Consider the following 14,876-nt stretch of genomic DNA (forward strand, 5'->3'; position numbering starts at 1 on the left):
AAAGCCCAGTGAAGAGGGCAGCAACCCACACTTACTACTGCATGAGATTGAGGTTATGTTTCAGAAGTACCAGCTGACCAGCTTTCCTACCTTTACTGCGATCTTGAAGGACACCTCTCTAATGGTGTTGAGAGGAGGATAAAGCCTTCCCTCAGCCAGGTGCTCCTCTGTGACCATGTTGGCGATCGCCTGAGAGAAACAGGCAAGGACAGCCAATAAAATTATTTTGAAGTAAACATAATAAAGATTAAGTTTGTCTCAGGAGAGAAATCTAAACATTTACATGATTACTATGTACGGTCTAAAGAGAGAGACATCACTGCGCTGAAAGTAAAAATAAATACATCTAAAAATCTAGTTTTTCAAATAAAATCCTCATCTAAATATGCGACGTACACACAGTAATGGTGGAACGTACCTCTGCGGTGGTGAGGAAAACGTCATCAGATATGTGGCGGACTCCGCAGGCTATAACGCCCAAAGCGACTCCAGGGAAGACGTAGGCATTGTTACCCTGTCCGGGGTAGAAGGTGCGTCCATCTGCCAGCGTCACCTTATGAAAGGGACTTCCACTAGCAAAGATGCCCCGACCCTTGTTAAAGAGAGGGGAAGGAGTGAGTTCACTTCATTAATGATAATTAAAATAAAAAAACAATGATGGAAAAGGTAAACCATGTAAGAATGTGGTGCTTTTGTATATGCTGTGAATGCTTCATGATTTCATTTACAATCCAATTCCAAATTTGTTAAGACATTATATAAAATATAAGTAACAACAGAAGTGTCTTAAAGCCTTATTTTAATCACAGTAGAATGCAGAAAACACATTAGATGTTTAAACTGAGAAAATAAACTATTTTATAGAAAAATATCTCTTTTTGACTTTGAACACATCTCTGTAAGGGTAGAATGGGAGGACCAAAAGTAAGCAGTACTAAAAAGAAACAGCTGGATGAACATTTTGCAACTAATTAGGTTCACTGGCAACAGCTTAGTAGCATGATTGGGTTTAAACACAACTTCTCCAAAGTAAACATTAGGCAACATGATTTTTCATCTACAAATTCTGGAACATTTCAGGATAATGTTATTCAATGTCAAACTGTAAAGACTTTGAATAACTCAATGTCAGCAACAGATTCTGAGAAATCTGTGCAGAAGGATCAGGTCAACAATCAATATTGGATGTCCGTGACTTAGAAAGACACCACCAGTGCTGAAAGATTTTAAAGCAACATATGCCTTACATATTTCAACAGCACAATGACAAACCACATATTGGATCTACAATATGGCCAGCATGGCTTTGTAGCAGAAGAGTGCGGGTGCTGAACTGGCCTGCCTGCACTCCAGACCTTTCATTGGCTGAAGACGCCCCGAGCGTCACAAAACAAAAAACATGACGAATCCTTTATCAGACAAGAATGGGTCAGCATTCCTCGCCTGAAAGTCCGACAGCTGGTCTTCTCAGTTCCCAGATGTTTACAGCCACACAATGGTAAACATAAACCCTGCCCCAACCTTTCTGAGACACGCAGCTCCCATCAAACTAAAAATGACCTTATTTTTTTCTTAAAATTGTACATTTTTTCAGTTGCTTTCTCCACTCTATTGTGAATAAAAAATGAGTTTTGGAGTTTATTTATTTTTACACAGCATCCAAACTTTGTTGGAATTGGGGTTGTAATTTTGGGAGGGTGAGTTGAGTTGAGCGTTACCTCTGTGAGCTTGTAGCACTGCTCCGCTGTGCACTCGGCCTTGCTGGTAGGATTACTCAGAGCAAAGATGATTGGCCTCTCGTTGAAAGACGCCATGTCTTTAATTATCTTCTCTGTAAAGGCTCCTCCAATTGCAGCGACGCCTTTTCCAAAACGAGAACACGCCAGGTTCACCACAACAACGGCACTAACACGATGTATCAATGCTGGCATTTAAAGGACTCTGATCCTGGTTTAGTGAAATCTGTTTAAAATTAAAGCCTCGGTTTTTAGTTTTTAAGTTAGGATCCATTTCTTTTTGTAGTTATCTTAATTTATTTAACTTAATTTAAGTAACTTAAAAAATTATAACTTGAATGTTGAAACAACGCTGTCTTGTCATCCAAGTGGTTCTACAGTTCTGGCAGTTCATCAAACATGCAGTGTTTGGAATTTAAACCAATAAACATTGAAAATACTGTTGAATTTGATGAATTGGGTTAAATGGAAAGAGAGAGAATTAGTTGATTTGTAGCAAATTACTAAGGTGTTACTGTAATAAACAAAGCTGGATGCAAGAAATTCACCTTAAATAGCTTTGTGTGTTTTCCTGTACCTGGTTGGGAATTGGTGTAAATGGTTAAATAAAAAAGGTTAAAAAAAACAGTTTTACGTATGACACTGTGGATGTTTTTAGCCTTTAAAGTAATACAAAGCTAAAAAAAAAATCCCAGGATTTATCCACTGCATGCACTTTACTGAAGTAAACTCACCTATAATGGCAGTGGGTTTGATGGTGCTCACCACCTCCTCCAGCGTTTTGATTTGCGCGTGCTCATGAGCAAACTCCTCCTTCTCATGGTTTAGGTGGCTTCTTCCCTGTATTTGTGTATAAAGATCTTGTTTCACGACTCCACATCCAGCTGTTTTTTGCTTTAGGAAACACATGAGGAAATATTTTACCTTCACAATGAGGCCCTTTGAGTCCACCATCCAGATCTTCTTGGCAGCTTCTTCTTTACTCAATCCTTCCTTGGCCATGGCCATTATAAGCAGATGAGCAATACCCAAAGCAGCCTGGTGGGGAGAAAAAAGAAAAGAAAAATTCTCCATCTGCATTATAGTCCCCACTTTTAGATACAAACCTAATCTCAATAAATATTTAGGCTACGGTGGCACAAAGGCAGTTAGTGAATTCTGAATACGATGCCAGCACTACATTTAAAAAAGAAACTGGGATTATGCTAGAAAGTAATGCTAAACAAATTGAGTTAATTTGTAATGGGAGAGGGTATTTAAAAAAAAAACACCAATAAAAAAAGATGGAGATAGCTGGACCACTCTGTGAAAGACTTGGTAATGAAATAGTCAAATGAAGGACATTTTTATTCATTGAGTTCTATTGATGTAGAACCAAATCATAACAATAGTCACCTCAAGGTCCTTTAGACTGTAAAGTAAAGACCCTACAATGTTAGAGAGAAAACCCCCAACAACAAGATGATCCTCTATCAGCAGCACTTGGCGACAGTGGAAAGGAAAAACCCCCTTTTAACAGGAAGAAACCGATGGCAGTTCCAGGCTTAAGGAAAAGGAGTCTTTTGCCTCGATTGGTTGGTGGTGATGGGAAAGAGAAAAAGGAGAGCCCAGAGAGATGAGGGTGAGGAATAACCAAGGCGAGAGAAGAGCCAAATTTTAATGACATCCAGATGTGGTGTATAAACATCTGAGGCGATGTTCCAAAGAGATAAATGGAGAAAAATCACTCATGGGAAGCCACCCAGCCTCTTTGGTGAGAAACAGCAAGTTTTAGTTCATTTTAGCAGCATCTGTGTTTGCAGCCTACAAAACGCTCACCACAGAAACATTTGGAAAGCTTTTAAAAGTCATCGTATAGAAACTCCAACATGTTTCCAAGAAAAAAACAACCAATTCAAAAAGATTACGCCGCCTCTCCTTCCTGGCGTGGCCGGCCAATTTCCCCAAATGGCATCTCATCCTTCCAAAGGGCATTAGAGGAGAGTAGGAAGGAAAACTACCTTCTCCAGAAAAAAATGCAACAAATTGAAGAAGCGAAACTTCAACTGGAGGTCAAGTGTAGACGAATGGAAGCCCAAAATAAAGAGCTGGAAGACAGACAACAGCGCCAGCCGGACATAAAAATTATTAATGAGGGCTGGGGAATCAAGTTTGCTCAGACCCGAGAGCAGATTGTGCACCTCATTAAAGAAAACAAGCAAAAGAGTGCAGAACTAAAAGAAATGACCAACAAGCTCCAAGACAAGAAAACGATGACTGATAAGATACAATGGGATCTCCAATACATGGACCGAAGGAATCAGTTCCTCCAAAGACAGCTCCATGAAGCTGAGGAAGAAAAGAAAGAATTCCTCCAACAGAAGGAAGAGCATGACAAAAAGCAAAGAGACATCCAGCACGAACTGAAGAGCATGCAGGAAAAATACCGAATGCTGAAAGAAAGCCTGGATGAAACACTGCGCCAAAATAAAGACCTTCTTCAACAGAAAGAGCAACAACAAGAAAGACTGAAAGAAGGAAAACGTATCGTCCAGGACTTTGAGTCTAAAAATCTAAAACTGCAAGAGTTTTGTAATCAGCTGGAGGACAAAGCAACTAAAGTGGAAGAAGAAAGGGACAAACTGGAGAAACGGTGCTCGCAGATGCAGAAAAGGATCGAGCAAAATGCAAGAAACAACTCAGAGCTCGTTAAGGGGATTTTGATGGAATTCAATAACTTGAGGCGTGAAAACACTCAAATGCAGGCACAAAAACAACAACAAGACAAAATACATGAAGACCTGCAGCTCACGCTCCAAGAAATCCAGAAAAGAAACGAGCAGTTAGAAGACAAGCACAAAGAGGTCCAACAGAGAAATGCAGACATGCACAAGGACAAGCTGATACAGGAGGCAACATCCAAACAACTCAAAGACGAGCTTGAAGAACAACAAGCAACATTAGAAGAGGTGGAACAAAGATGTGAGAAACTTGAAAAGCAAAACACAGAAACAATCGATGAGCTGAGAAATCTCATCCTGGAGAAAAAAAGCGCTCGTGGAAAAGTGCATGAAAAAAAAGAAAAAATGGTTCCACTTGTTCCGGAGGAGAGACGCTACTGCTTCCTCACCTGATGTAGCCTCGTCTTGCTCCACCTCTGTTAACCCCCCCAACCAGTCCCGGCAGTTGACTGTCCCCTCCTGAGCCTGGTTCTGCCGGAGGTTTCTGCCTGTTTAAAGGCAGTTTTTCCTCCCCACTGTCTCCTCTGCCTTTTTTCTTTATTTACTTGCTTGTTTAACTTTTTTTCCCCAACTTATCTAAATAATAAACCAATTGAATTTATCCTTTGAGTATTTTTCATCTCATCTTTACAGAATTTTTCCAAAACATTTTCAAACATTCAGATCTGTCTTTTATTTTCTTCTTGAAACCTAAATGGAGAAACACATTGTGCACTTTACTTCTCAAAGAAAAATGCTGCTTTCTCTTTTTTTTTTTATGTAGTGCTGGCATCAAATTACAAATCTAGTGTATAGCATGTTTTCTTCTTCAAAACACAGTAAAATCTGGTATTTTGTCTTTCAAACATTTTTTTTGTAAAAGTAAATGAAACCCTTTGTCATTCCAATTTGACAGAAGGCACTGTTTTCCTATCTCTCGGGGATTAAGGACAGTTATTTTTGCTCCAAACACCATAAAATCCTAGAGAGCAAATCCTCTTACCTCGCCTGCCCCTTGGAAGACAAAAGTGTGGTCTGACAACTTGTTCTTGGTGATCTTTAAAGCTGCTAAGATCCCTGCAACAGCTACAGAAGCCGTGCCTGCAGGAAAAACAAAACACTCGTGATTGCAGTCTGAAGTCTCTCTCATGATCTCTTACAGTGAAACGCTGTACAAACAACAAACAGAAAAGGATTTGTATGAAAGTGGTCAGGTAGAAGAACGTGGTTGAAAATCAGTGGAAAAAAGCAGTCAATGTCCAGAGAAAACCCTCAGGTTAACTCTCACTGATGAGGTGAGAGTTAATAGTTAACAGGTGAACTGTGAGTGCACGATGACAATACGGAAAGTAAAGATGGTGAAATTTAAATAAATACTTTTTGATGTGTTGAAGTGAAACTTTGTAACTATTGAAAGAAAATTAAAGGGGCAACATTATCAGAACTGACACTGATGTTTTTAAATTTCCATGTGTGGTTTTCTTCAGCTAGTATGACCTGTTACTTTAATTACAAAGCATTAGTTTGACTTTTATTTGTATGACCTGCTTCACTGTACTAAACAGCCAGAAAGTAGCTGATCTTGGACTTAAGAAGTTTGCTGAAGCAGCAGCTATTTGATTTCCTCTAAGTAACCTGATGCGTTACAGTCACAAAGATAAAGTTTTTCTGATTTCCTTTTTGTTGCAGAACTAAAATGATGATCATCACTGGGGAACAGTTGGTGCTTTATGACTTAGGCTAGTGAGGGCAAATATAACCGCCTGTTTAGAGTAAGCTGCTTTATTTTTACTTCTTTGTTTCATTTTTAGTTTTGAGTCTTCACAGAATCTTGATCTGTGTTGGCTACGTTTTCGTTTGCTGTCTGAAGCATTGTATTTCTGAAACAGGAATCCTGAAATGAGGGAGATTTCAGAAATTTTTTACCCAGCTGAAACCATCAACATATTGTAGTGTATATTATAAAAGGTAAGACGCTCCTGGCTGTAACGCCATGAGTAATAAAGCACCTTGGATGTCGTCGTTGAAGGTACAGTATCGATTTCTGTACTTGTTGAGGATGCGAAATGCGTTGCTGTTGGCGAAATCCTCAAACTGTATGAGGCAGTTCATCCCGTACCTGTGGAGGAACAGCGTGGTTAGTCTGACATCAGCACTGCCTCCTCATCCTTCATTCAGCTGTGCTTTCACTTACTTATCTGTCACTGCTTGCATGAACTCATCAATCAGTTCATCGTACTCCTTTCCTCTGATTCTCTTGTGCTTCAGCCCAATGTACAGAGGGTCATTGAGCAGTGCCTGAACGGAAGGACGTTTAACAGGTCAACAAATTAATGAAAGACTTAAACCGTGCATGCATGAATCGGCATCTGTAAACTATTGCCAGATCTTTGATGAACCAGGTTTTATGAGCTGCTATACTAGCTCATAAAACCTGATTGCTCTGAGGTCATGCTCACCTGGTTGTCTGTGCCAACATCCAGTAGCACAGGGAGACACTGCTGTGGCCGAACCCCACCGCAGGCTGTGTAGAGCGCCAGCTTCCCCACAGGAATGCCCATCCCATAGCTGCCCAGGTCCCCCAGGCCAAGGATACGCTCCCCATCAGTCACTACGATGGCCTGTGGATGAAGGCAAACACTTTCACTAACGTGTCTGAGACATTATTTTCTCAGAAATCAGCAGCCGCCAGATTAATTGCGTGCCGTTTACCTTTATGTCTTCTTCTGGCCAGGAGTTGAGCATCGTGGCAATGTGGCCTCGGTCATGGATGGTGATGAAGAGTCCTCTGTAAATGAGTCAAGTGATGATACAAGTAGTTAAATCTGTTTTCCGACTAACACTGACGCCGATGCACATGCATACCAAAAACGGCACAAAAATGAGCCCAAAACAAGCATGAGAACAAGGAAAAAAACATTTAAGCCGATGCTCAGTGTGGGGCTCAAATCTAACCCATTTATTTTAATTAAAGCAAATATCTAACCCAGCACTAGCAAGGTGTACCTAATGAAGTGGCTGATGAGTGGAATGAAGTTTACCTTGGTCTCCTGAAGGCGAGTCCATATTGCTGGCAAGCCAGGCCGACAGTGGGAGTGTAGACGATTGGCATGAACTCCTCGATGTCAGAGGTCAGCAAACGGTAGAACAACTTCTCATTCCTGTCCTGTAGTGTCATCAACAGGATGTACCTGAGACAGAAAAAAACATTATGATGCGTTTCAGAAACGCAGTAGGCCATTTCTGATCTAAATATTTCTGTAGAATTACAATGTGTCTAGTACAAAAATTCCCTAAAACCCCTTTTAAAAATTATTATTTTTTTGCATATTTAACCATTATTTGGCTAAACGCAGTGAGATGCTGGTCGTTTGATTCAGTGAACCACTTCGTTCAAGACTGAAATCTGGACAAAATTTTGGGAACTGAGGAAAACTTCTCCCATGGTTTTGTGCCGTTCTTGTTTCATGTAAGATTTCAGTTGCTCAAAGGTTTGTGGCTGTTTGCAGGCAGGTCGGTTAACACTCTGACTCTACTACAGGGCCATACTGTTTTTTGAAAAGCACCGCTTTGGTATTACTGCATTTTTGCACCATTGTGGCTTTAATATTTTAACCAAACAGTTTTAATGACTTGGAAAGAGTCACATATGATGTGTGAAACAACCACAAGTCTGGACACTGCTTTGAAAGCATTTAGCGGGAGCCCTGATAAGCAGCATGTTCAGTGGGACAACCTCACTGAACTTCTGCAGCTGTCGTGTGGTTTCCATCTTGAACAGTACCAGCTTTATTGTTAATGAGTCTGTTCTCTCACTTGTCCAGAGGATTGGTGCGTGTTTCGTAGCTCTTCATGACGCGCAGGACTTGGACATCCTGGGACAGGAAGCAGGGGGGTAGCAAGCCGTGGATACCCAGTTGTAAGCGCTCCTCCAGGGTGAATGCCATTCCCTGTAGGGCGGAAGAAGGCCGATTATGTAACGCTAAACTAAGTAACCAACTCAGTCAATCCAGACCACAATGACTCATCCTTTAGGCATCACAATGTGAGCTTAATTATGAGTTAGTCATATACAAGCACGGTGGCCTTTTCCATGTTTTTTCTTTATGTAAACCGGTTGCCATCTTTGCACTGAAAACAAATGCAGAGCAAAAAGAACACGTAGTAAACAACAGGAGAAGGAGACTGACGTTTTTTTTCTGGTCAGCAGACTTGTACCCTTCTGCCTTCTGGTTACAGTTACTGCTGCTGCTCTCCTCCCTCCACGCTGGCATTCTTCCCACAAAGAGTGCTCATAGGTGGGGGTGTGGGGTTTAATCTATTTATTCTGCCCAATAGTAAAGGGAGCCTGAACCCACTCCCCTGTCAGCTCGACTTCTCTTTCCTCCTCGTCCCTTCCTTTGATTCTTCCTCTAGTGAAAACACTGACCTACATGGGGGGAAAAACTGGCCTTTCTAGGCTCAGCTTGTTTTTCTGTGGGTCTTCATGAGCCCATGTCCTGCAAATTATTCATGCTGGCAGAGTGGAGTGTGAAATATGATAGTGCTATTTACAACTATTACTCCTAGAGTTATTACACAAGCTGCACGCTTTGCATTTTAACTGCGAGTTTCACGCCACGTGGCACCACCGTGCTCGACAATGGGTTCTGCAGCTTAGGGCGGGTCGTTAAATGGAAACGATGATTCATTAGTACATTAAATAACAAAAAAGATTAGCGTTGAACAGAAAGAAGGAAGGACAACTGTATGGAAAACATTTTAATGTATTCCTGGAAGCAGAGGTGACTGAGAAGAAAGTCACAGATTAACAAAGATGTGCAAAACCTATCAGAGCGAGCAAGTAAAGAGGCGCTAAAGTAAACCCATTAAGGTGACACTCCTCACCAGGAGTTATAATCAACCCACGTTACACACAGCATGTTAACACACGGAGGAGAAAGTGAAGCTGAAAATGTGGGCTTGTGTGTGAGCTGTAAAGTGCTATTAGCTTAACCTTTAATCAGACCTTATCATTGGTAAAAGATTAAAAGCTGTAATATAGTTTTACAGCAGAATACAGCGAAGGGTACAATGAGATTCACATGAATTAATTCAGTTAAATGTGTTTTTTTAGTTGGGTGAGGGAAGGGGGACAGATTTGGACTGTAACACTGTGTGATCAGAGCTCATCTGGTTTCTATGGAAACACTGAGTGCAGACTGCATACTGTCATCTGTGCTGTTTGACAGAAAGTTTGAAACACAAAGATTTCACTCAGTAGTTTGAAAAGTTGTTTTTTTCATCTAAGCGGGGCTTCACTTCCTGATTGCTTGGACTTAACTGACCTATGAATCAGCACGTAGCTGCTGACTCGACACCAGCGCTGGTGGAAGGAAACATGACCGACCTGATATCAAGCAAAATCTGGTGTTTTTGCAGTGCTAGCAAGGCACAAAAAAGTACTCTCTCTGTGAATTCACTTTTTGAAAATGGTGACAGTCTATGTATTTATTACACTCCACAAGGAGAGACAGAGGCAGAGTACGACAGATGTTACAGGAATCTGTAGAAAGACCATTCACAGCTATGTCAGTCTACTATGTTGTATAAATAGGAAGTGCTGTGGCATTCATAGTTTACTTAGGAGCAGTTCAGAATGTGATATTTTTATTGTACTCTCTGTTTATGTTCCCTCACCATCATACATGGTATGCGGGACATCATGTGGCCTGTAGACACAGCTGTGTGACCCAGGCTGGGTTTAAGAAATATGGTTCCTTGCAGTAGTTTGACATCAAAGTTAAAAAAGTTTATTAATGTCCTTTGTTATGGCCTTAAAATTATGCGCTTGCTACTACCTCGGTGCCTTTTGTGATGCTTTTTTTTTTTCCCCCAAGCGTTGCTCATAAATGTCAAATCTTTGGTCATTTTACCATTTCACCTTATGTTACACACCCAAAAGAAATACATTTACATTACGATTAGGCTTTGATTATGAAGCCACTATCAGCTCTGGCATATGGCCTCTGTGTGCGTCTGTGTGTAATACAAACAACATCACACACATTATTCATTAGCTGTGTTACATCAACAGAAGCAACTAAAATCATTAAAAGCCACACAACAGGCAAATCACATCTACATGGACCTAAAGTAGAAGTGACTGATCCATAATAATAATAAGCATAATCTGCAGTGGAAAACTCACTGTATGCCGTCATTACCTGATATTAAACATATGCACGAAGCATTGTAAGATGTGCTGCTTGCCTCACTCTGGATTGGGGAAGCTGTAATACAGAACAGGCGTGTGCTCACCTTGTTGAGGTAGGGGTTTCTGGTGATGTCGTAGCCCCTCTTCTTGGTATTGACGGTGGGCTTGCGGCTTGTCCCGGAGTGGCAGACCCGCACAGCTTGGAAAGAGGCCCTGTCAGCCGACAGGACCCCTGCAGCCGGGGCACCTGATAGGACCCTCATCATCCCGCCTGTGGCCGTGCGCCTGCACAGGGACAGTGCGGCTCTTCCTGGGAGAGAGTTCATGCTGCCAGAGGGTAGCAAAGACACAGAATACATGCTGTGAATAACACGGGTTCAGCTGATCCTGCACTGCAAGAGAGTCTGACCCGGGTCACCAACTAAGATAAACAACAGGTGCTCCGGTCTCAGCAGACCTCACACATACAGTGATAGCACTGAAATGACTCAGTGATGAAGACTAAAGCCGCTGCGATAGGTATGTTTTTACAGAAACCTTGCTCCGTGGCGCTAAGCTAACAGCAGCTTTTCTTTACAGGCGGAATGCTGTCAAGCTGCTAATGCTAGCTAGCATGTGGCTAATACTTCGTTAGCCGCTGCCCTCACCTGAAATCTACGAAAAGCTGCTGTCCACCTGACTTCTGTCTTCACAGGCAGACGCTGTGTCTTCTCTGGCCGGGTACTCCGGTTGTTTTTTTTGTTTTTTGTTTTTTTTACTTGACGCTGGGGAGGGTGGTAGTGGTGAGGGGAGGAAGGAGGATCGACAGCTAACAGCTGATCCAGACTCACTTCCCTCCTTCAGTCAGCCTCTCCAATCAGCTTGCAGCCTAACCCACTTTCCCCCCTCACAGTCTCCATCCTCACAGCCTCCATCTTCAGCATCTGCACATAGAAATGACACTTTAAGCTCCGTGGATTGGATTACCAAGGAGAACCGCAGTCTGTTTTTAATAGTAGAAGCATGCGCATAAAGTGAATGTTTGCACTTGATCTTCCTGACTGTTCTATATGCAAGTACATTGAAAGTCACTGTAAGCCACATTTATTGAAAAAATAAAAATAAAAATAAAAAATCAGTTCCCTGGCACCAACTGACATTTCAAAAGCCTTGGTCATGACCAGTGACTGTGTAAATAAATATACATGTTTTCAACAGTCACTGGTCATGACACCGCGCGAAAATAAAACATAGAAGATAAAACCATCTGTGGTCACAGGTCATATTAAAATGTGCTGGCTCCCTCTGCTGCAGCCTGACAGTATCTACAAATCTAGAGCACTTGGGAAAGACTTCATGTAGTGAACAACATGCTTTACCTGAGTGGTGATACCCTGGAGCACTGTTGCCTACAAGTACAAGATACACAGCAGTATAAATGGAATATTCAGACCTCCAGTGAAAGGATCTACCACCATTTTCTGGCTGCTCCTGTTAGTAAATGCTACAAGTAGCTCATCTGCCTCCATCCAGGCCTTGATGAGGGATGAGGGAAGGTTTATTTTGATTGGTATATTACCACTTTTGCCTTCAGAACTGCCTTAAATCTTTGCGACATAGAGTCAAAAAGGTGCTGGAAATATTTCTCAGAGATTTTGGTCCATATTAACATGACAAGATCACACAGTTGCTGCTCGTGTTCCACCTGATGACAACGGTGCTCTACTGGATTAAGGCCATTTAAGTACAATGAGCTCACTGTCTGAGATGATCTAAAACAAAAGCAGCCATTGGAAGATGGGTAAACTGCTCATACAGGGATGGACACAATCAGCAACAATCAGAAGTGCAGCTTGCCACCAGAGGAGGCAGACAACATCTTGGGACCCCAGGTTAGTGGGTTTGACTTTAAACGACAGCAGTGGCAACATGTAAAGTTTCCAAGGACAGTAGAAAAGACCTGGCCTCCCTATGTCCATAAATATTTGGACAGAGACAACTTTTTTCTAATTTTGGTGCTGTACATTATCACAATTAATTTTAAATGAAACAACCCAGATGCAGTTGAAGTGCAGACTTTGAGCTTTAATTAAGTGGGTTGAACAAAAAGATTGCATAAAAGTGTGAAGAACTAGTTTTGTCTTCAACAAGTGAAATGCATATTCAATTGGGTTAAGATCAGGTGACTGGTCTGGCCATTCAAGAATATTCCACTTTAATAAACTCCTGGGTTGCTTTGGCTGTATGTTTTGGGTCATTGTCAGTCTGTATTATGAAATGGCGTCCAGTCAGTTTGACTGCATTTAAAGACCTCAGAATTCATCTGGCTGGTTCTGTCCTGTGCCACATCATCATAAATACTAGTGTCTCAGTGCCAGTGGCAGCCATGCATGCCCAAGCCATCACACTGCCTCTGCCATGTTTTACAGATGTTTTGGTATGCCTTGGATCATGAGCTGTTCCATGCCTTCTCCATGCTTTTTTCTTGCCATCATTCTGGTAGAGGTTGATCTTGCTTTCATTTGTCCAATGAATTTCTGTTTTCCCATCTTAAGGATGGCTTGTTTCACCTGCATAAAGAACTCCTTTAACCACATTTTTCACAAAATCTTCCAAATGCAAGCACCACACCTCAAATCAACTCCAGGCCATTTAGTTGTTTAATAGATAATGACATACCCTCAAATCAAAGCTGAGAGTCTACACATTATGTCCATTTGTTTTAGCATGTATTTAATGTTTTGACTGCTCTAGGACAGTAATAATAAGGCATATTTTATTTCATTCATTTATTGTAGTGTGTACCATTTATGCACGCATGTACAGTAGATGATTCTGTGGAAAATTAAGTTGGAAAAAAGTTTGAATTCAATTCCTACTATGCTACATTTCTTTGTACAAACCTCAGTATCTTCAGTTACATTTGGTTAGACAAGTACAACTACAGAGAGCTGAAAGCCACTTCTCTCTGTCATATTTTCAGCAAACCTGCCTATGCATGCCCACAGTGGCCAGGTGTGGATGGGTTTTATGGGCAGGGCAAAGCCAAGTTGTCCCTCGCAGACCACAAATGGGTGTGCCCACACACAGCCCAGGGGTTTGTGTGGTTTTGGAGCCCCTGTGTAGGTTTTCTGTGGGCGCAAGTCAATATAGGCTAGGTCATGTTTTCCTAGATTTATTATGTTAAGATTAAAATGTTGTATTTATGTTAAGACCAACTTAAATTACACTATAACATAAATAATAACTGCAGCCAGATGCCTCTGGAATATTTTTACATTGTTGTAATATGAATGATCTGAGAACATCTTCCACCACAGGCTTCAGTTTTGATTGAGAACAGTTGAGAAATACAGTGGGGCAAAAAAGTATTTAGTCAGCCACCGATTGTGCAAGTTCCCGCACTTAAAATAATGACAGAGGTCAGTAATTTGCACCAGAGGTACACTTCAACTGTGAGAGACAGAATGTGAAAAAAAAATCCATGAATTCACATGGTAGGATTTGTAAAGAATTTATTCGTAAATTAGGGTGGAAAATAAGTATTTGGTCACCTCAAACAAGGAAAATCTCTGGCTCTCACAGACCTGTAACGTCTTCTGTAAGAAGCTTTTCTGTCCCCCACTCGTTACCTGTATGAATGGCACCTGTTTGAACTCATCATCTGTATAAAAGACACCTGTCCACAGCCTCAAACTAGTGATGGCCAAATGAAGCTTTCTGAAGCTTGTATTGAAAAACGGTTCATTACTCGAAGCTTTTCAACACAGTCCTCTCTGGTGACATCTGGTGGCCAAAAATATGAAGAACCGCTTGAATCCACAAAATAAAACCAACTGCTTCATTAAGATTGCCCACTGTACAGAATGGAATTCTATCTGATATTGGGCCGCCGTTGTGTTGCTTTGAACGTGTATTTTTTTTTTTTTTTTGGTGGTTAAGAAAAATATGGTTTATTTGTTTAATAAATAATTTTGACCAGTAAACTCTCCTTGTTTAAACATGCACCATTGTGTGGTCTTTCTTTGCTTGAGACTTCTTGATGTTGGTAAATACAATAATTGAAAAATACCACGTTACATATGATAATGTACAACACATTATGGAGTATGCTTCTGCTGTGAGGTCCTGCCTCCATGCACTTATGCAATTAACCGCTAGACGGGTATATATATAAATAATATTATATTAGGGAAATTTTCCCAGACATATTTTTGACCTGGGGGTAGAATTGATTGTGAAATGGAAATTGCTTATGAACTTGCA

At 41.1% G+C, this 14,876-nt stretch overlaps 2 protein-coding genes across 2 annotated transcripts in view; one reads left to right on the forward strand and one right to left on the reverse strand.

The window, feature by feature from the left end:
• The window catches only part of me3 (malic enzyme 3, NADP(+)-dependent, mitochondrial), a 12,866-nt gene extending 1,316 nt beyond the window's left edge, over nucleotides 1-11,550 (reverse strand). The window contains exons 1-14 of the mRNA XM_040005356.1: nucleotides 11,279-11,550; nucleotides 10,736-10,958; nucleotides 8,252-8,385; nucleotides 7,477-7,626; nucleotides 7,148-7,223; nucleotides 6,895-7,056; nucleotides 6,630-6,733; nucleotides 6,445-6,554; nucleotides 5,439-5,536; nucleotides 2,661-2,774; nucleotides 2,471-2,576; nucleotides 1,719-1,861; nucleotides 419-592; nucleotides 91-189 (exon numbers count right to left, since the gene is read on the reverse strand). Coding sequence (XP_039861290.1) covers nucleotides 91-189; nucleotides 419-592; nucleotides 1,719-1,861; nucleotides 2,471-2,576; nucleotides 2,661-2,774; nucleotides 5,439-5,536; nucleotides 6,445-6,554; nucleotides 6,630-6,733; nucleotides 6,895-7,056; nucleotides 7,148-7,223; nucleotides 7,477-7,626; nucleotides 8,252-8,385; nucleotides 10,736-10,957 — 1,692 coding nt within the window. The 5' untranslated portion in view covers nucleotide 10,958; nucleotides 11,279-11,550. The remainder of the gene's footprint in view (nucleotides 1-90; nucleotides 190-418; nucleotides 593-1,718; nucleotides 1,862-2,470; nucleotides 2,577-2,660; nucleotides 2,775-5,438; nucleotides 5,537-6,444; nucleotides 6,555-6,629; nucleotides 6,734-6,894; nucleotides 7,057-7,147; nucleotides 7,224-7,476; nucleotides 7,627-8,251; nucleotides 8,386-10,735; nucleotides 10,959-11,278) is intronic.
• On the forward strand, nucleotides 2,772-5,444 carry LOC120717403 (trichohyalin-like). Its single transcript, XM_040005363.1, has one exon. The coding sequence runs from the start codon at nucleotides 3,605-3,607 to the stop codon at nucleotides 4,847-4,849; it is 1,245 nt and encodes a 414-aa protein (XP_039861297.1). The 5' UTR covers nucleotides 2,772-3,604; the 3' UTR covers nucleotides 4,850-5,444.
• Nucleotides 11,551-14,876: the final 3,326 nt, after the last annotated feature.

Source organism: Simochromis diagramma, unplaced genomic scaffold, assembly GCF_900408965.1.
Source record: "Simochromis diagramma unplaced genomic scaffold, fSimDia1.1 OVJJ01000501.1, whole genome shotgun sequence".
NCBI classification, from domain to species: domain Eukaryota; kingdom Metazoa; phylum Chordata; class Actinopteri; order Cichliformes; family Cichlidae; genus Simochromis; species Simochromis diagramma.

Coding starts and splice junctions, on each gene's coding strand:
- LOC120717403 (XM_040005363.1), top strand. CDS start 3,605: ATGTTTCCAAGAAAAAAACAACCAATTCAAAAAGATTACGCCGCCTCT.